This window comes from Onychomys torridus, chromosome 3, assembly GCF_903995425.1.
Source record: "Onychomys torridus chromosome 3, mOncTor1.1, whole genome shotgun sequence".
NCBI lineage: Eukaryota > Metazoa > Chordata > Mammalia > Rodentia > Cricetidae > Onychomys > Onychomys torridus.
In genome coordinates this window covers 79,334,206-79,354,886 of record NC_050445.1, presented here as the reverse complement: position 1 = coordinate 79,354,886, position 20,681 = coordinate 79,334,206, and the positions used below count along the sequence as shown (strand labels likewise).

Here is a 20,681-nt window from a genome sequence, read left to right as displayed (position 1 = left end):
TTATGTTTGATTTCATACTTCCTGCCCCCCTTTTCTGAAAGTGATGTGTGACAGGTTTAGAATTTTTGGTCTCCTACTGATGTAACTGGGAAAAGTCCCCCCATGACCAAACTCATGCAGAGTTCTCCTTCTCATGCAAGGTAAAACCTATAACCAGCCATTGGTTTGGGACCCAAACACTGCTGCTGACTTCTGAACAAACTAGAGAATTAAAAGGAAACAATGTGATGGTGTCTGTTGATGATTGACACTGTCATTTTTCTGTAAATGGATTTAAGGGATCAATGTAGCAAGTAGCAGGAATGATTGCCAAGTCTTAAGTGATGTAAGCAGGAGACCTGTACTAACTGGATTCCTAGTAAACTTGAGTCAAAACGTCTTTTCCACCTCTTGCCACTACATCCATATTGAAGTCTCAAAGAAGCTCTACTGGGGCATTAAAGTTATACTTCAGAGATCTAAGGGGGAAATGCAGCATTAAAAAGCTTAAGAAAAATAAAATTAAATTAAAAATGGGGGGTGGGGTGGGAAATGGTGGCACGCACTTTTAATTCTAGTACTTGGGAGGTGGAGGCAGGCAGATCTCTGAGTTTGAGGCCAGCCTGGTTTATAGAGTGAATTCCAGAACAACAGAGAAACCCTGTCTTGAAAAGCCAAAACAAATAAATAAGTAAATGAATAAAGAGATGTAACCTCTGGACCTTACTGAATTCAAATTAACACACAGTTTATATAGTTGGAAAAAGAAAAGTATTTTTGATATATATTTTATTTGACAGTGTTTTAGAATATCATACAGTAAACAAGATTTCTGTAAAAGTTAATTTATCCATAGTGGTGCGTTTCATAAAAATAGTTGCTCACTTACAGTCTTTCTGTGACTATTAATACATGGAATTATATTTATAGAGATACAGCTGTACAGGGTAAATTCACAGCTAACACTACACAGAAGTATTATTTGGAATGAGATTTAGATGATGTGCTGTCTCCACAGGTTATGGATTACAGTCGCATAAAGCAATTACTGCACAAGCAGTAGCTGTGAACTGTGCAAATTAGAGTTTATGCAAGCGTAATCTCTGGGTTTTTTTTTCCCTTTTGTAACATGGAAAATAAAGATCAGAGGATACAGTACCAGGACGTGCAGCTACACTACAGAAGCATTGTCCAAAACCAGATTCAATAAATTAATGGCCAACTACACTGGATTTCTAGTCCAGGGGAGAAAGACAAATTGAGATTAAAGCAAAAGTGTAAACCACTACCTGTGTTTGTGCTTTTGTTTATGATGAATGTGTTTCATTTTGGAAATTACTTTTACAAGCTGCAAGACCCTTCATATGAGGCTTTCAGCCATATTGGCTTGTCAAACAACTATCCCTATATCTGATGGGAATTAAGCTAGGTAGTGCTCAGGTTACAAAGAGGGAAAGACTCACTTGGGGACAGCTTTTCCGTGTGACCAGGCGTGACCGGCCTGACCTCCTTTTACAAGTGCAGAGGGGCAAGGAGTCTTATTTGCTTTGGAACTTGTGAAAGGGGCAAAATATGGGAAGGATTGAAGCCTCCATTACACAAAATACATTCATGACAAATTGTCTTTAGACATTTTGCCTTATAATATGCGCAGCTAATAAGTACATATTGATAACTGATTGAAGCTAACGTTTTACAGTTTTAATAAGGGTCAATAATTGACCTGTGATGGTAACCAGATATAAAGGATCACCTATAGATTGTTAGTGTAATAAAAAACGTTATACAGGGCGAAAGCAAACCAAATGGGAACCAAAGGGACACCAAATAAGGAAAGATGAACAGAAAGGAATGCCAAAAGACTCAGGTTCTTTAATGAAAATAAATTAGTTATCATGTTTTTAATATTAGAGATTCATTCTAATTTGAGAAATATAGGACAAATACTTTGTCAAAGTGCAAATGAAGTAACGAAGAGGTTTGAAAATAAGACAATAAAACAGGTAAAATAGAACATTGCTAACAAAGCAGCTACCTATCTCTCTGTGCCTGGTATGACAGGAAAGCCTTTTCAGGAAGGAACTTCAGCGTTGCCAATCTCGATTAAACAGATTATGGTCTTTTGATTATAAAACTCTTATTTTAGAGGAAAACCAATTAAGATCTACACGCTAACCTGCAAAATTCTGACTTACGGCAAACTGTTCCCTAGGATACAATTTTAAAAACCTTTTTTCTCCTACCACTGAAAATGTACAGAAATGACTTGATCACAGAAATGGTAGTAAAAAGGGCATCACACCAATGAATTCACTAGGTTTCTAACTCATCCTGCAGTAGACAGGGAACGGTGCTAATACCGTTGGTGGATGCCGAGGGTGAGCCATGGAAACATCATGGGCGAACAGTTCTTAATGTTTCAAAGAAACCCTTTAACCCCTGTCTAGATTTGTCAAGAACGATTTATTTACAACACTTTAGACCAATTAAAAGATATAATCTTGTCTCAGTTTCCGCTTGCTCCGTGCAGTTTGATTTTTTTAAGGCGATATTCCAGTTTGTGATTGCTCTGAACTTGTCCAGTTTCTTGATATACAGTTTGGATAACATCCGAAACCGTCATGCAGTGGGGGAAACTTTTTTCTTTCTCTTCTTAAACTAAAGCTACACTGCACTGTCTCTCTGTGATGTTTGCGTGATTTTGGTTCTTCCATAGCTGCCAAAGCTCCCACCATGGAACCGGGGGCTTTAGGATCAGTTTAGGTCTGCGCGCACACCTTGCCGCGCCGCCCACGCGCGCCGCACACTGATGCTCCCAGGCCTCGGCGCCTCGTGTGGATCTATGCGTGTGACAGTGAAAATAAATTAAAACGCCGTGAGACGGAACCCAGGAAGAACGGCCTGTGTGGAGGCGGCTGGGGGCCCCTCATCTGCCCGCGGCCGAGGCGCCGGGCTTCAGGGCGCCCGGCAGCTTGTCGGAGCCCGGCACCTTCCAGGGCCCCGGCGCCACCGCCGCTTTGCGCGCCGGGCCGCCGGCCGTGGGCCGCGGTGCGGGTCGGGACCCCGAGCGCACGCCCATCTTGGCCTCGGCCTCCCGCGCGCCCGCGGCCCCGGGACCCTCGCGCCGGCCCCGCAGCGCCTCCTTCCCGTCGGCCGCCTCCGAGGCGGGCCTGCCGGCCTCGGGCCTCCCCTGGCCGCCGGGCACCTCCTCCAGCCTGGGCCGCGCGCTGCTGTGCTGCGGGCTGGCCGAGCGCTCCCTCTGCTCCCCCAGGCGCTGCTGCTTCTGGCCGCCGGCCGAAAGCTCCTTTGGTTTCCTAACGTCGTGTTCCCTTTGGATATCCCAAGTTGGGTCTGGGCCTATCTGGTGGGAAGGGTCGGAGGGTGGGGCTGGATGTGATGGAGAGAATGGAGAGAGGATGTCTTCCAGGGAGACGCCTACTTCCGGCAGGCCTGGGGCGGCGGCAGCGGCAGCACTCCAGGCGTGGGGTTCGTCTGCGGACACGAAGCACAGCGTTAGGGCGCGCCACGTTCCCTGGCTCAGCCACCCCCTCGCCAGAGACGTGGGCAGGCAGCCCGGCGGCTGCTCTCCCGGGCCCCGCCAACACCCCCTCACTGCCAAGAGGGCAGCCAGCCGCGCCCCGGGATTCCCTTCCCCACCCGACCCTGGGCCTCCTTTATGCCGGATTTAAGGCACAGCTTGGGCTTGATCCCTTTGCCTCAGCCTAGTCTAACTTCTGCTGTCAAGCCTGGCGTGGACCCTGACCTTACAATACTTAAACTAATGACTCACAGCCTTCACGGTGGTTATATTACACTGCCCAGCGGCTTTGGGCCAGCAGGAGTGAAGGAACCAGGTGCTCCCTTTCATTTTTAGCAGCACCGGGGATTCTGAGGAAGATGGGTAAGAGCCAGGATTTAAGAAACAGGTCTGAGCCCTCTTCAAAGGAGTCGGGCGAGTGATTTTTCTCAACCACTAGGTGTCGCTCAAAGCATAATTCTCAGCTATTGCCTGATAATTTGGGGATTTGGATTGATTCATCTGAAAACTATCATTGCTCTCTTGCCTTAAAAAGAAAATCATTGTTTTTGATTTTTCTTTTTGGTAGTTTTAACAGGGATGGCACCTAGACTAAGATAAACTAAGATGCTGAAGCTAGCAAAGAAAGCCTATCTTCAACATCCATTGAGGATTTACTTCGTTTACTTCCAAAAAGGATTTAAAACAACTTACAACATATGTATGTATTGTAAGAAATGATTTAAAACAAATCGCTGGCCAGAAGTCAAGTAGGGAACAGATGTGTGAGAAATCAAAGATGAATTAGTTACGACCACGAACAATAACATTTCCCTTGAATTTCTTTACCCTAAGGCATAAATAAAGCAGGGAAATCTAATACAGGAACCCTTGATGTTTGTGAGGAATATGTCTCATGACCTTTGAAAACCCTCAAGTTTTGTAATATCGTTCTAGAATGTAATTTTCTCTAAGGAATTGATATATGAGTGGGAGTGAGAGAGAAGCCACATTCATATTAAATTCTGGGTAGCTGGTGATCTTTCTCCACTAGTAACTAAGAGCCCCCCCCCCCCCCCCCCCCCCCGCACCCTTCCCCACCCCCATCAGCCTCCATCAGCATGTGATTCCATTCTGACCTCTGTAACAGGTCAGAGGTCATTAAGGATTCTTGTGTGTATCCAGTCCACACATACCAGGAGTCTGCTTTGTTTTAAAAGTTGAGAATTTTTATATAGCACTTCTAATAGTGACTTAGATGAGGAGAAAAAGAGAATAATGATATTTTCCCCAACAATCTGGCCATCTTTAAAATACCAAATTAGTAAAAAGTTACTCCTTCTTTGATGTGAAATCTGGGCACAGTGTTATCTTCCTTTTCTCCATAAACTGGTATCTGTGAATATTTTCACATCATAAACCAAGAATCCTTGGTAACTTTAGGAATAATATGGAATTAGTGGATGTGTTAAGTGAAAATGGCAATATGTCTTACTGTGGGCTAGTATTAAAAATCAAAGTTCAATAGAAAGTGGCAACTTGCTAATATAGGAAAACACCTTAAGCAGTTAAACACACCATTCAAAAGACCTGGGGTAGTTTGTGCAATAGTCATTTCTGACCAGGACCATGGCAACAATGTTTTCACGTTAACAGCTCTTTCCCCCTCCATTACATCACATATGGTAGAGTCAATTAGCTGGCCTTAAATTACTTCTGAGACACAGGGAGAAGGTTGACATTATTTATACCATTTCCTAACAAAGGAATTGAAGCAGAGAGAAGGTTAAGTAGCTTGACCAAAATTATAGAATGCCACCCAAGAGTCACATTTTGGGTTTCTTTACCCTTTGACTGACTGAGAAAATTGCCCCATCCAATTGCCATGCAAATAAGGCAAAGCATGTGAGAGAATCTCACTGTAAGGGAGCTGGTCCTATCCCCCACCAGAGTAACTATCATTGTTCCTCAGTGTCTTACCAACCATATGTGTGGGACTGAACAGGAGAGTTCTCTTCAGACCATGGAAACATTAATTCACACATGTAAGCAGCTGTCATCAGTTGGCCTGGAATCATTTCTGGAGCTTTATTCTGTTTCCTTCTACTCTTTCCTATCTCAGTAACTCTCCCTATGATAAGCTAAAGATGTGTTATCTACAAATTTTAGTCTAAAAAGATTTTTCAAGAGATTTTAATAAGTGATTAAAAATTGAAGGAGGAACTAAAAGTTTTTGTGCTCTAAGCTACTTCCTGTAAAGAATATTAATCAGAAATTAAAATTAACTGTGTATAAAGTAAAATATTTCAGAGGTAGGAATCTATATATGTGCATATTTTTAATTTCTGAGTAAAGGAAATCTATAGTTCTGTGCTGGACATGCAGTACCCACACAGGATGAGCTTTTGGAGTTCCATAAGGCACCTCGGTGGACAGCCCTTCTGTCTACCTTGACCTGTCACCTACGGCACCAAGGTGAGATGAGTTAGGGACAGGAAAACCCTTCTCTAATATTTCTAACTCTACAGTTCATGACATCATGGTGTACAATGAAAGAATTATTCAAATTTAGAAATTTGATTCCTAATTCCACGGCCTGATTACTGTAGACCATGTTTTTTGGTTTTGTTTTGTTTTTCCCTTTCCCTCCTCCACTCTTTTCTTTCTTTATTTCTTGTACCTGAGGACAGGCTAAGATATGTGATCATGGACCTGGGCACAAGCTGGGTATGTGATGACTGTCACGGTCATGCACATTTATGAAGTGGTTGAGGAAGACGTTTCCACTGCATCTCCTCTGGGATGTTCTAACAGGTTATGTAACAGGGGTGCATCCTACAAAGTTGAAACCAGCCACAACAGGCCTGCTGGGATTTCTGCAGCTGCTTTGTCCAAACACTGTCCCAGCTACACTGGCTAGAACCAAATTTGCTTCATTAGTGTTAGCTCTCTGACCCCACCCAACTCAGTGACACTTTTGCGTCAGATCCAGAGGATACCTCTGTGTGTTCACGTTCATATCCCACATTCTCACACAGACAAGTATCCATGGACAGGCTGGACCCATGGCTTCATCACGCCCCAGTCTCCTGCTCCTCACCCCTACCCCTTTTCTGTGACCTTATTAGGGCTTTAGTCTTCAGTAGTTTCCCCACCATAGTCTCTCCTGGGCGTGCTCTCCTATCTGTAAAGCTTGTATGCAAAGTTTCCAGTGTTCCTGTTGAGCTCTGTCCTACCCAATGATTCTATGCTGGTCTATCCATCTACCATCTTGATATCTCTCCTTGAAAAATGTATTGCCATCTTCAATACCTCAACTAGAAAACTGACATCTTCCCTCCGAAGCTATGCTCCATTCCTCCTCATTGTCTCTCCATGGTAGATGGTGCCGTAATTACACAATATCATTCCAGATCCCTTTCCTTCTTTTATCTCACAAATCCAATGCATCTGTTTTATTCATCCTGTCTTCAAATACAAGTAGGCTACAGCAACTTTACCTTCTCTTTTACCACTGTAACTCAAGATATGGGGCAGTCCCTGGAAGGATGCAGCCAATAAAGGATGATCAAGACAATCACATCAAGAGGCCACAAGTGGACATATTCCTTTGGGGAGAATATAGAAGTTCTCAATTTCAAAAATCAGTGTCAGCACTGTTCAGAGAAGTGTAGTAGATGGTGAACCAGCACCAACCACCACCTATCTGTGCAAGGGATTGACTTGGTACAAGGAAGCCAGTTTGGTTTCAGGCACTGGGCAGGGGACATTGTTTTAGACAGAGGAGCTGCAGAAATCCATTTCACCTGAGCCATTGCCATAAGCCACTCTTCTTTGTTTCCATGCTTGAGCAACTCCAGAGACTCTCCACATAACATATGTGACAATATCTTTGATAAACAAGTTGGATCATGTCAATCCTTGCTTAAATTTCAGTCGATTTTCACTGCTCTTAGATTAAAACTCAAATGATTAGCACAGTCTACAAAAGCCTGTAGCATCTAGGTCCTGACATTTTCAACAGCTTCATCTCCATTCACCCCCTTCCCCCAATTGCTCTCTGCTTAGTAGCTCATTTGGGGATGCTCTTGTCAACTGCCCTACTGTTCACACTGGAGTGTTCTCCTCTACCCTTCAGGGCTCATGACTGTTACTCCAGAGAGTTCCAAAATATAGCAAACATAACTCTTCAAACAGCATCTGGTTTTATATTCTCATAGTACTTATATAGGTTTACTGTTTACTGGATGATATCAGCCTCAAATACTAGTTGTACGTATCATGAAGATGATGACCACACTGGTCTTGTTCATCACAGTGGGCTTAACACAAAAAACTTGTGCTTTTTGTGCTTGACACAAAATATAATTGCTTGATTAATATTTGATAAGGGAATGAAAAATCTTCTCTACAAATAGAAAGAGAAGGCCTGAAACTAAATCACACTAGAAGAAACACTTCAGGGCAAAAGAGTCACATTTAAAGTATAATCTGTCCAGAGTGAGTTTATTCTGTTTTGAGAGGGAAGATGGCAATGTCAGAGAGAAAATAGGTCTGGTGGAAGAGGGATAGAGGAGGGGAGCGAGCAACAGAGAGCATGCTTTCCTGCTGGCTGACTATAGAGAGGGGCAGGCAGAAGCTCTGGTTCCAAGAGCAGAGTTATTTCCTTTGAAACTTTACAGATGTCCTTTCCTCCTTAATCTCATCAGCAGCCTGAAAGGCTTCGTCCCTGCACCATTGACCATTGTGCTGTGGATGTTCTGAAGAGGCCACAGGTAAAATAGATCCCAAATGTCTTAAAGTACATTGTGAGAGAAATGGGACCCCATCTTAAGTTAGGATCACATTTCTTACCCTTCCTATTTTCATTTTTATCAAGTTCCCATCTATTCTAGAACACAAACCTGTAGCTACTGTTTCCCTGGTTCTGTTCAGCTCCTGCAGCCCTGTAGCCAGCCGCTTGGGCCCAAGTAAACACACAGAGACTTACATTACTTATAAACTGTATGACCATGGCAGGCTTCTTGCTATCTGTTCTTATATCTTTAATTAACCCATTTCTATTAATCTATAAGTTGCCACATGGCTTGTAGCTTACTGGCACTTTTACATCTCACTTCCTCTGTGTCTGGCTGGCAACTCCTGACTCAGCCTTCCTGTTCCCACACTTCTCTTCTCTGCTTGTCCTGCCTATACTTCCTGCCTGGCTACTGGCCAATCAGCATTTTATTTATCTGATTGGTTGCAATCAGAACAACACATTCACAGCATACAGAACATAACCACAGCACAAACCAATCGATGCCTAAGTATACATTTTATATATAACACAGATTATGCACACATGGTTATTTTTGAGTTAATATAGTATATTATACATACATATAGTCATATTATATATAATATATATATATACATATATATAGTCTCTTAAATTATATTGTAGGAGCTCAGCAATATTAACAAATTAAATTTCACTTTATATGCTGACATTTAAAAAAATCTCCTTGGGCTGGTGAGATGGCTAGGCAGGGAAAAGTGTTTGCTGTGTATACCTGGAGACCTGAGTTCAATGCTTGGAGATGGTGTAAAGACGGAAAACAAGAACCAACTCCACAAAGTTATCTTGTGATCTCCACAGGAATGCGTGCACACACGCACTAAAACCCTCTTGTAAACCTCTTATATACATCAACATTTTGTTTTATAAAATATCACCCAAGCTATAGTAACCAAGGATCTGTCCTACTAGAAATACTCTGCTTATTGTAGCAAACAATATCTGCTTTTCCAGATGCCTCTTATCTTCAGTAAAATACCTGTACAGTTGAATGCATAATTCAGATAAAGGAAGAATGCTAGTGGTATATCTCAGTGGCAGAGTTTTGACTACAAGTCAAAGAGTTGATAGTAACCTTTGCTGAGGACTTAGGTGGGGGGGCTCTCAAAAGGGACCCAGAGATTATGGTGGGAGAAAGAGAACCTATCATCTATTCCTACTTCACCTGGGTTCTTTCTAAATTCCTGGGTTCCTACATTGTTCTTTAGTACCCAGCTCAGACCCAGGCCATGCTCAGGATGTTCAGGAGGACAATAGTAACATCACTACTGCTTGTTACTACTATTAACATCAGTGAACAAATGTTCACTGGTTTTGGCACACTGGCTGAGGTGGCAGACACCTTGAACTGAACTCACAGCACACACACAAACTGACACGTTCTACAGAGAGGGAAACTGATAAATGAAGGTTCAGTGACTTGTTGAAGGCTGCACAGCCCATAGGTAATGGAGAAGGGTGCTGAATGGCTGCTCAATGCCTGTGCTATCTCTGGTTCTTATTGAGAAATGAGGACTTGTCTGTTCTTCTAGAGCAATGAACAGAGACTCCATCTGAAGTGGCTGTCAGAAGCAGATCTATTGCTTTCCTAATGGGGACTCTGAAATGTCATTTATCTGAACACTGGACTCAGACAGTCATTAGGGTTAGAGCACTGAGCTGTGAAAATGCTGGAAATATGGGCAGTATTCAACAGACAATAAACTTAGATCTTTTGGAGGCAGGGATAATGCTACATATTTTAAAATATTCTTACGGCCACTCCTTGGGCTAGGATTGAGTTGCAAACACTCATTTAGATATTAGAAACACTGATTTTGACACAAAAATTCTTTTACTTCTAACTGGCTAAAGTTGTCCTGCAAAGTGATGCATGGATTTGGAACTACTTCTTGATATGCACTATAGATGGCTAGGGTTAGAGAATGCAGATGTGGTTGTACTAGAATCCATTTGCTTCTAATTTAGAATATTGGAGAAAATAGAAATATAACTAGGGTCAGCAATGCAAAGCTATTTGGTTTTAAAAAAAAGCTTTGCAAGGATGGTGTTCAAACCATATAGTTTCATTTGGATCCATTCAACCATCAGTTTTTGTAACAAAATATAAATAGAAAATATGTACGCTAACATTTTCTGAACAAATTAATTATTCTGTTGTATTTCTGCTCTTTCTAAAGCATTATTTCCAGTTGGAAGCTATTATTATGGCCTTCACTCTTGGGGTGTCCACTGGGTGTTATAACATTGTAACTTCACTCTTGGTGTGTTCACTGGGCGTTATAACATTGTAACTTCTAAAGTGGCTGCACTTGCTTATCGATGCTTCATGTTCCCACTCATATTAAAAGAGTGAGTCAAGGCACCACTTGAGTTCCTCCAGAGCAGAAAGGCAGTCCCTGGGGTGGGTCAGGGCGCCTAAGGATGGAACTACTACCCAGTGAATGCTTTATAGGAGCTGGTACTTGGCTGTGTGCATCACATATGTCACCTTGAAATCCCCACAGCAGTTCTGATAACTATGGTGCTGTTATCCCTCCTCAACTGGTTAGAGAACTAGAGCTTGCATGAAGAAATTTGCCAGAACCACTAAGCTCATAAGTGAGAATGGGACAATGACTCTATAACCCAGAGCCATGGCCAAACCTTGACTCTATTCTTATCTTTCTAAACAGTAAAAGCAGTTCAGGAAGAGATAACGTCTTCCAATGCTACTTAAAATGCAAAAACCAACCAACCAACCAACCCACCACCACCACCAACAACAACAAATCTTAATCACCTGGTGGAGTGGCTTATGCCTGGAATTACAGCACTTCTGAGGCTGAGGCAGAAGGATAGCATCCAGTTTGAAGCCAGTTTTGTGCCTGTCTACAGTATGAAGAAAGTCTCTGACTTAAAAAAAAATCTGTGAAAGTCAGGGCACACTTGGTTACTAGAACATCCCCTAAGCATTAGCTGGAGTCGGGTTCCAGAGAAGAAAGGTGAAGCATAGGGTAGTTTTGCTGGAGTTGGGAGTTGGTCAGAAAAGTGGCCACAGGGCAGGGAAGGTAGACAGGAGTTAACTCAGCAACTTGTGGAGAGTGTGAACTGGGAAGCCTTGCTTCTGGCTCCAGTTCTGTCTTGTGGTGTGAACTCAGCAAGCCACATAACCATCCTTAGCCTCTGTTTCTCCCGGCAACATGGAGTACAACCTATTTTACTTCCCTCCCAGACTTTGAAGATCGAATGAAGTGAGCTCTATGGAACATGATGCTCACACATACATGTACTAGCTATCAAACTGATAGTTCAGACCTAGGTTTTTAGAGTGAGGAAAAGGTGTCAATTGCCAATTGACCCATTACCAAGATGGTATATGGGCAGCAGATAAGCACATGAAAAGGTGGTCAATGCCATTAGTAGACGGTGACAGTTAGGACTTTAAGGAGAAGCACTTGGGTCCCTCCATTGCGGCTGGAACTAAGCAACAGTGACTGACTGAAAACATGGCTGCTGACCTTGCCTGCATTGTGACTGGAAGTGAACAGCTACTTGAGGAAGTAGTCTGGCAGTTTCCTAAAAAGTTAAACGTTTGTTTATCATCCAATTGATTTGTCTCAGTATGATAAAAACTTATATCCACATAAAAACCTTTGTGTAGATTTTTATTGTGACATACTTTTATGGTGAATTTTACCAGCAATGAAACAGCCCAGCTGTCCATCAACTGGTAAATGGATGAACACAGTAGGATATTATTCATCTATGAAATGAAGCAGATTATAGCTATACACCCCAAAACACAAGTGGATGTTAAATAAAAAAGAACATCTGATTCATAAGGTGATAAAGTATATAACTGACATTTATTGAACATTCTTAAACAGGCAAGCTCAGTGGAGGTTCCCTGGAGCTGTGTGTGGGAGGGGCTTGACTATGGTGGACATGGGATGGGGTGATGTCAGAGGCTGTAGGACTGTTCTGCATTTGGTTCAAGACAGTGACAATATAATTGTTATCTTGTTGCTTTAAAGTTATTACTAATTGTTATGTCTTTGACTGTTTCATGCGTGTCCACAATGCATAATGGTTACTATTCCTCCCCACCCTTTCAGCTGTCTCTCACCTCCGTCCACTTCCCCTCCCATCCCTTCTTACCCTCATTAGTGATGTTTGGCTTTGTTTGATGACCCATTTTATTTAAACAGAAGAATCTGTGATCACTAGCTTGGGACTAGCCATCAAAGTCCAGTGGGGTCAATGGTGGGTACACGTATGATGTCAATGACTTTTTCTTTCCCTGAATCTATTAGTAGGACATATCTCAGCAGAGAGGTAGGGCTCCCTAGTCCTCTCCCATCTAAGCCTGACACCATTGATGGGTCCACTCTTTGCAGACTTGGTACAGTCAGCCATGGTAGTTGAGAGTTCCCAATTGCAATGACTGTTTATTGCTTACTATTGTTTTTGATACAAGTCTCAGATGACTCAGTCCATCCTTGAACTTGCTACATAACTGAGAATGACATTGAACTCTTGATCCTTTTGCCTCTGTCTCCTACGTGCTGGGATTACACATGTGATAATATAATTTTATGTAGTTTTGAAAAATACCTCCCAGATATACATGAAAGAGCCAATTTTACTGTATATGAATTACATCTCAGTTTTTAAAAATGAGAAAGTAATAGTGCAAAAACCTTTATGAAGGCAGGTGAAGGACTCAGATCTCACCTTTGCCAATGTTTCTCCCACAATTTGACTTAGTAACTTCCTTCTGTGTTGTTTACCACAGACCAAAATAAGTTTTAGCCCATTGAAACTGATGATAAATTCTGAGTTTGCAGGGTTAGAAGATTCTGAATTAAAGAGGTTTTACTTCAGTCTTTAGAAGGTACTTTTAATCCCAAAGTTTTCAAGTATCATGTTCTTCGTCACAGAAATATAGCCCTGTCTGAAGTGGCAGGAAACTGAAAATTATCAATCACAGGTGCCTTTTTGTTTGGGTGCAAGAACTGATGGTAACCAATCACGTTACATCTTGCCAGAGATGGAAGTAGAGTGAGTTGCTTAGAGAATACATGCCCAACTCTAGCTAAATTTACAACCACTTTCAAAGTTCCTCAAATAATCTTCCTTGGGAGGCTTTTGGCTCCTCAGTGAATGGTTCATGGACAGAATTCAGGAGCAAGATTAAATCACTTTTAGGGGCAATCTCACAGTGGAATGCAACAGGTGATTCTCTGTTGATATGACCACAGAAGACAAAGAGTATGCCCTCTCTTAGATATTTTGGAGTGTTTAAAAGGGAAGAAAGGCAGCGGGAGCAAAATCTTTTGTCTAGAGACAGACTATGCTATCTCAGTACCACATCTGAGTGAGATCATCCTAAAACTTAGTTCTATAGCTGGCTTTGTTATTTATTCTTTCCTTTTCTTCTTTATGTGTATACATGTTTTACCTGCATGTTTGTGTAATGTGTGCATGTAGTGCCCAAGGAAGCCAGAAGAGAACATTTGGTTCCTGAAACAGGATTTACAGGCAGTTGTACACCTCTACATAAGTGCTTGGAATGGAACCCAGGTTTTCTGGAAGAGCCCCCAGTGGTCTTCACTGTAGTGCCATTTCTCCAGCCCCCACCAGTGTTAACATTTTAAAAGCCTTTCTTTTCTTCCCTATCCCTTGACCCAGTTCCCAGCTTCTCTATTCACTTTACTTTTTAAATTAAACAAATTCAGCCTCTACTTTTTATATTACATAGTTCTATACACTGAAAATGGACTCTGGAAACGGTAGCCTTTCTATCTTCATGGACCTTTCCATGGTAGTACAAGAGACAGAAAATTAATATGCAAATAGGTACTGATAGAAAGTCTGATACGAACCTTCATACACAATACAAAAGCACACACACACACACACACACACACACACACACACAATTTAAGAAGATATTGGAAGATGGGCAGACTTTCAAGGTCAAAAATTGCCAGAATTAAGGTTCCAATGATATTCTTCATTGATCTAGGAAAAAAAATCCTAACATTCTCAGGGAAGCATAAAAGGCACCCCATGGACAAAGCAATTCTGAGCTAAAAGAACAATGCTGAAGGTATAATACTTGGTTTCAAATCATACTACAGAGCCACAGTGACAAAACAGTGTGATTTTGGTACAAAGATGGACATATAAACAAATGGAATAGAATATAGGACCCAGAAATAAGCCCATAGAGCTACAGCTACTTTATTTTTAACAAAGATGCCAAAAATACACATCATAGAAAAGACAGCATCTTCAACAAATGGATAGTTACACCCAGGAAAATGAAACTAGAGCCTCATCTTCACCTGCACTGCTTCAAATGGATCAAAGACTTTATGACCCGAATCCCTGAACTGCAGGAGGACTAAGAAGGGAAAACGCTTCAAGACACAGACATATGAAGGACTTTGTAAGGACTCCAGTTGGAATGGACCAGCAATGGACAATGGACACAGCAAAGAAAACAGTCATCAGAGGGAAAGCCAGCCAACTGATAAACAGCTAAGTAAGTTAAACAGAGGGTTCTCAAGAGAAATACAAATTACCAGTAAGTACACAAAAGGCCATCAGGCAAATGCTGATTCCCTTTTACCCCAGTTAGTCTGGCTATCATCAAACAAACAAACAACAAACAAGACAAGTGCTGTCAAGGATGTGCACACATGTGCATGGTGTGTGTGTGTGTGTGTGTGTGTGTGTGTGTGTGTGTGTGTGTAGGGGACAGAACTTTTATTTACTGTCCAGGGAATTGAAACTAGTGGAGACAATATATAAATCAGCATGGAGGCTTTTCTAAACAAATGGAATTGTGATATGATCCAGCTATTCTACTCCTGGATTACCAAAAGGAATCTCTGTGCGCATTGCAGAGATACTGACGCGTCCATATTTATTGCTGTACTCACAATAGCCAAGATGTAGGACCATTCTAGATGTTCATCATCACATGAATGGTTAGAGAAAATATGCTGTGTGTGCATGTGTGTGTGTGCGTTTGCATGTGTGTGTGTGTGAGAGAGAGAGAGAGACAGAGACAGAGACAGAGACAGAGAGACAGAGAGAGAGAGACAGAGAGAGAGAGAGAGAGAAGGAGAGGGTGAGAAAGAGATTTACCCATAAAGTAGGATGAAATTATGTTATTTGTGGGGTCAAGGGTGGAATTGGAAATTATGCTAAGCACAGTAAACTAGACTTAGAAAAACAAATGTTACATATTTTCTCTTATATGCAAAAATCTACATTTAAAAAAATGACATGAAAGTAGAAAAGTGACCACAGGGATAAAATGGTCTAAAGAAGGGAGAGTGGAAGAGGAGATTGAGTAATGGGGGAAGAAAGACAAATTGTTCATCTTTTCTCTTATGCAGAATCAATCAATCAATCTAGCTATCATCTATCGTCTAATCTGTCTGTCTACCTATGTATTTTACAGAAAAGCAGACGAGAGACTGTTTGGGAGTAGGAAGGGCTCAGGTGGGTACAGGGAGGACAGTGGATGTAAGCAAATGTGATTAAAATACAATGCTGTCCTTGTTTGTATAAATACCACAATGAAGGCACTGTGTTGTCCACTCCCTGGAAGCAAGTACACAAGGCAGTGGGGCTGCTGCATGCAGAACAGATTGTGGATGGAATTGAATCTGGTCAGGAAGTGGCTGTGGAGGCAGGAAATGCAGTGCTTGGATTTGGTGGGTGAACAGTGACCAGATTTAAGTATTTCTGTGAAACATACTATGCAGATTTTTACGAGGCCCTGGGGAGGTGAGTAAGAAGACACACTTGGTGCCTTTTAGCATTCAGTGTCCTGTTTCAGAGTCTCCTCCTAGGAGCAGGGATGGAGTATGCAGAGTAACTAGGGAGAACTGTAGGGATTCAAGGGAAGCTTGAGTTTGTGTTTGGAAGGACAGTGACAGCCTGTTAGACACAGAGAGTAGGAGAGTATTTCAGAAGTGCCATCTGTAGTGCAGAGCTCACAGTGTGCCGTGAACGCACATAGAGCGACAAGCACCAAGAGTCTTGGAAGGCAGATGGGGAGTTAAGAACTTTACTCTTGACAGTGGAGAGTCAGAAGGCTTCTAAAGAGGAGAATAAGGGTACATTTCTCCTCCTTATCTAAATGGGTGAGTCAATCCACTGATATTGACAAATAAATTCTACTCCAGTTAGAACATATTAAATGCGTGTTATTTCTATTGGAGCATCATGCCATTTTAGATGCTTTTTGAACAACAAAGGGAGTTTCTTTTCGTTTTATTGATATCAGCAGGCGGAAGTATGATCACTCTTCAGATGGAGAAATATGATTAATCTTGTAGTTAATTAAAATTGGATGTCTACGCCGTTGAAAGTAATATATGGAGTCAGCATGGGTAAAGTGATGGCCTTGGTGTTGTGGGGCTTACTGTAAGAGGCAGATGCGGCCAAGTGGTGTTGAGTGAAGCATGTAACAAAAGGAAAGTTAAAAGAGAAAACACTACAGCAGCATCTGGTGCAGTGTAACTTCATTCTGGGGCTCCAGGAGGTCTCCCCTAGGAGATGGTCTTAAGTGAAGACTAAGTTGGTTACAATTTTATCTCACAGGAAAATAATCTCTCTCATTTTAATTAACTTTTCTTTCAAGCAGTTTCTTGCAAACAGCAGGCAAAGAGATAACCATCTTTCTTTTTACACTAAAATCAATCTTTTCATTAACACTCTCAGTTGAGGTGTGACATAACAGGAGATGACACTGTGGCTTCCTCCTTCTATGTCCTACATAGAATTGTGAGGTCCATCATTCAGGTGTTAGCAAATCACTGGAGACTTGAAGCCTAGTCATCAAAGACGAGTGTTGGATCACTGGCCTGGAAGACCATGTAGGACTACTGATGAAGAGGTTACCAGGCAGGGGTCATGGGGCATGCTGTACAGGTGAGAGATGCACGGGAGAGTTGTAGACATCTGGGAATAAGACAGGAGTCCCAAGAGACTCTCAGGATTTCAGCTCATATGGCAGTAGGCAGGAGCATCCTAACTATGATGGGGAATACAGATTGGAAGATAAACAGGTTCACATGAGACCATTTCAGAATCATCTATTCTCTTTATCCCTTTAGATAAGCAATCATTATGCTGGGTAGGTAGAGGGAAGAAGGCAGTGAGTTTGCCTGGCTTTATAAAGAGGAGTTTTCTATCTTATATTGGCACATATATAGTGTGTGTATGTGTGTGTTTATGTATGTGTAAGTAGTGTATTTTAATCAGTAGCACACCCTTGATCTTCATTGTTCCCTCCTCAGAGAAGCATAAGCATCTCTTCCTACCTTTTATATAGTGGCTATTTCCTGTTTTCTTTTTCCTCTTCATTTCTGTTACATTCACTGTAATGAAATCTTAAGTAAACATGTCTCCCTTTCCTAGAATGCAGATTCGATCAGAAAGATACATCTTACAATTTAAAAATTAGTCGAAAGAAGAGTGGATATACATCTGAGGTAGGAGCTTCACAAGTTTAAGGCCAGTCTGGGTGACTCAGGGAGACTGTTTTAAAACAAGATTTGAAGAGCATGTTGGGGTGTAGCTCTGTGGTAGAGCACTTGCACAGTCTAACCTGGACCCCAGAAACCAAAACCAAAAGAATCAGTCAGAGACTGCTGTTTGTGTTTCTGGAAAGCAGGACCACAGCCTGCTTTTAATTATTAACTGAAAGAAGAGGCTGTATGTTTGAATATATGTGTATATTTCAAACACCTATATGTATACATACACATATAGCTGTGGTTGTGTATGTATCCATAACTACAAGATATCATTTGGTGTTAGAAACCTCGGGTTTAGCTAAACTTTATTATGGTACTGTATTATTAAATTAAAAAAAATGTAAAAATGTACTGTTTAAGATTTGTAGGAAAAATTCTCTATGAATTTCTAAACTCTTGGTTCTCCGAGTATCATCTCCTGGATGGCATCTTTGGGGCACTTTCAGGAAATGCAGATTCTCAGCCTCCCCACCTTCATGCCACTGGCCTCCTGATTAAGAATCTGTGTTTTGAGCACATTCCCCATGAGTTCACAAGACCATTAAAATTGAAGGCACTAGCTGTATTCTGAAAGATTTGATAGTGATCAGAGTATCCTGTGAGCAGTATGGGACAGATGAACTGAGGAAAGAATGGATAGTTGGGACCAGTGTGCTGCCTAGGGTACTGAAGTGGGTGACAGGTCCATGAAGAATGAGAAAGTCCCTGGGCAGAGGTGACACACACCTTTAATCCCAGCACTCGGTAGGCAGAGGCAGGCAGATCCCTGTGAGTTTGAGACTATGCTGGTCTACAGAGTGAGTTCCAGGATAGCCAGGGCTGTACAGAGAAACCCTGTCTGGAAAAACCAAAACAAATAAAAAGAACACCACCACCAACAACAGAAAATGAGAAAGTCTATGCTTCCCCAGCCAATTTTTATTTCTAAGCTCCAAAGAAAGCATGTTTTATTTAGTGGGCTTCTTAACTCAGAAAAATTCCTGCTGTATTATCATTAGCACCAAGAAGACATTCAGAGCAGGACTGTGGAAACCATGCCTTCACTATCTCAGCTATCCCTGGTAAGGGATGTACTGGTGTTATGCACTTTGTAAGTTATACAGATGATTCTGATATTCACTTATGAGATTATAATAAACTTATCTTAGTCAATTAGCTATTGTTGTAACAAGCAACCCATTCCTGAGATTTTCCAGCTGGGCCAGACACTGCAGCTAGCATCTGGTTTCTCCTTTCTTTTGCTGACAACACAACAAGCAAGACCTAACAACGATGTGACTCCTCGGCTGGAGACAGGAGATGCCTGAAGCTCAGGTGATGAGCGTCGGGATCAGTGAGAGATTAAAGGTAGAGAGGGCTGCAGAAATGGCTCAGAGCTTGGGAATGCTCATCTTGCAGAGGACCCAGGATCGGTTCCCTGCACTCATGTCAGGTGGCTCACATCCACCTATAACTCCAGGGTATCTGATGCCCTCTTCTGGTCCCCATGGGCTCTGGGATGCATGCTGTACACATAAGCTCACACATAAACACATCAATAAATCTTAAAAAATAAAACAAAAGTGGAGAAGGGTTGAGGAAAGACCCCATTATTAATCTCTGCCTTGCACACACACATACCCTCTCCTAAACTTATGAATACATGCTTCATACCCATATCTCTACTCACACACAAAATAACTGACCAGAGGTATAGCAACCCTCGCCCCAACCCCAACCTCAGATCCTAAATTGCAGATGTTATTATTAATGAGAAAAATAAGTAGTTGGGTCTTTCAAGCATGACTCAATTAAATAACCATTTATCCAGCCACTAAAGTGCCTGTGTGGAGGGTCAGTACAGGAGACAGAAGACACAGATGTGGGACTCTGCCTTCCGCACCTTCACGTAGCCACGACAAATGGCTTCCTGAGTTTGTGAAAGCCAAGAGTGCCCTCTCTTTAATCACACTACTGTGTTCTAGGTCAGCTGAAGGACCAGTCACAACAGAAGAATTCTGTTCTTTGTCAACTGGAAAATTAAACTTCTTTCTCTAGCTGTCCTTAGTCACTGACCCTCAGCAGCATGGATAATCTCTCCTTTCCTCCAGCAGGCTGCTGTTATTCTGAGGACCTCCAGAGCAGAAAGGAAAAGCATTTTCAAGTGTGTCTTCTGTTGAATGTGCCTGGCACTTTGGTGCTAAACAGGCAATAAATCATAATAAATGGAAATAGTAGCTCATGGCATGATCTGATTGAATCGTTTAAACAATCACTTTGTGTTGACAAAAGGTACGGTGATTATGCCAGAGGGACTCAAAGGTGCTGGGAACAAATGAAGTAGAGGAATCTCTTGACAAATGTGAGTGGTTTCCAAGGGCAATAGCCTCTGTTCATCATTGCTCAGCCTGAGAGGCAGGACACAGGGGATGAGTGACCAAGGCACTGTGGACTCCAATGCCTCACCTCTGTATGTGCTCTACCCCACTGCTCTGCTGCCACCTCAAACTTGCCTTCTAAATCTGTGGTTCTGAAGGATAAGCCTCTAGGTGACCTGTTGCTACTGAGCTGTGCATTGAGAGATTAATCCTCATAGGGAGTGTCAATCTGTGGGCAGCTTCCAGTCCCACCACTGTTCCAATGTAGACTCAACCAGGGAAGTCATTATCAACAATAACAATGGATGCAAATCGACTGCTTTGGCTAGAGCATTCTGGAGACATTGTGTCACTCCACTGCAGCTGGTGGATGGGGACTCTTTTTGTGTAGATTTTCCAAATGAATACAATGGGGGGACATGTGACTCACTGCTGGGTCACGT

General features: G+C 42.1%; 1 protein-coding gene across 6 annotated transcripts in view; it reads right to left on the bottom strand.

Annotated features, from left to right (window-relative positions):
- Positions 1 to 733: 733 nt before the first annotated feature.
- Magi2 (membrane associated guanylate kinase, WW and PDZ domain containing 2) overlaps positions 734 to 20,681 on the bottom strand; it is a 1,436,700-nt gene continuing 1,416,752 nt past the window's right edge. For 4 of the 6 annotated variants that reach the window (XM_036180386.1, XM_036180385.1, XM_036180387.1 and 1 more), the window contains one exon: positions 734 to 3,471. In XM_036180386.1, coding sequence (XP_036036279.1) covers positions 2,906 to 3,471 — 566 coding nt within the window. In that variant the 3' untranslated portion in view covers positions 734 to 2,905. The remainder of the gene's footprint in view (positions 3,472 to 20,681) is intronic. The other 2 variants (XM_036180388.1, XM_036180389.1) reach the window with 1 other exon arrangement.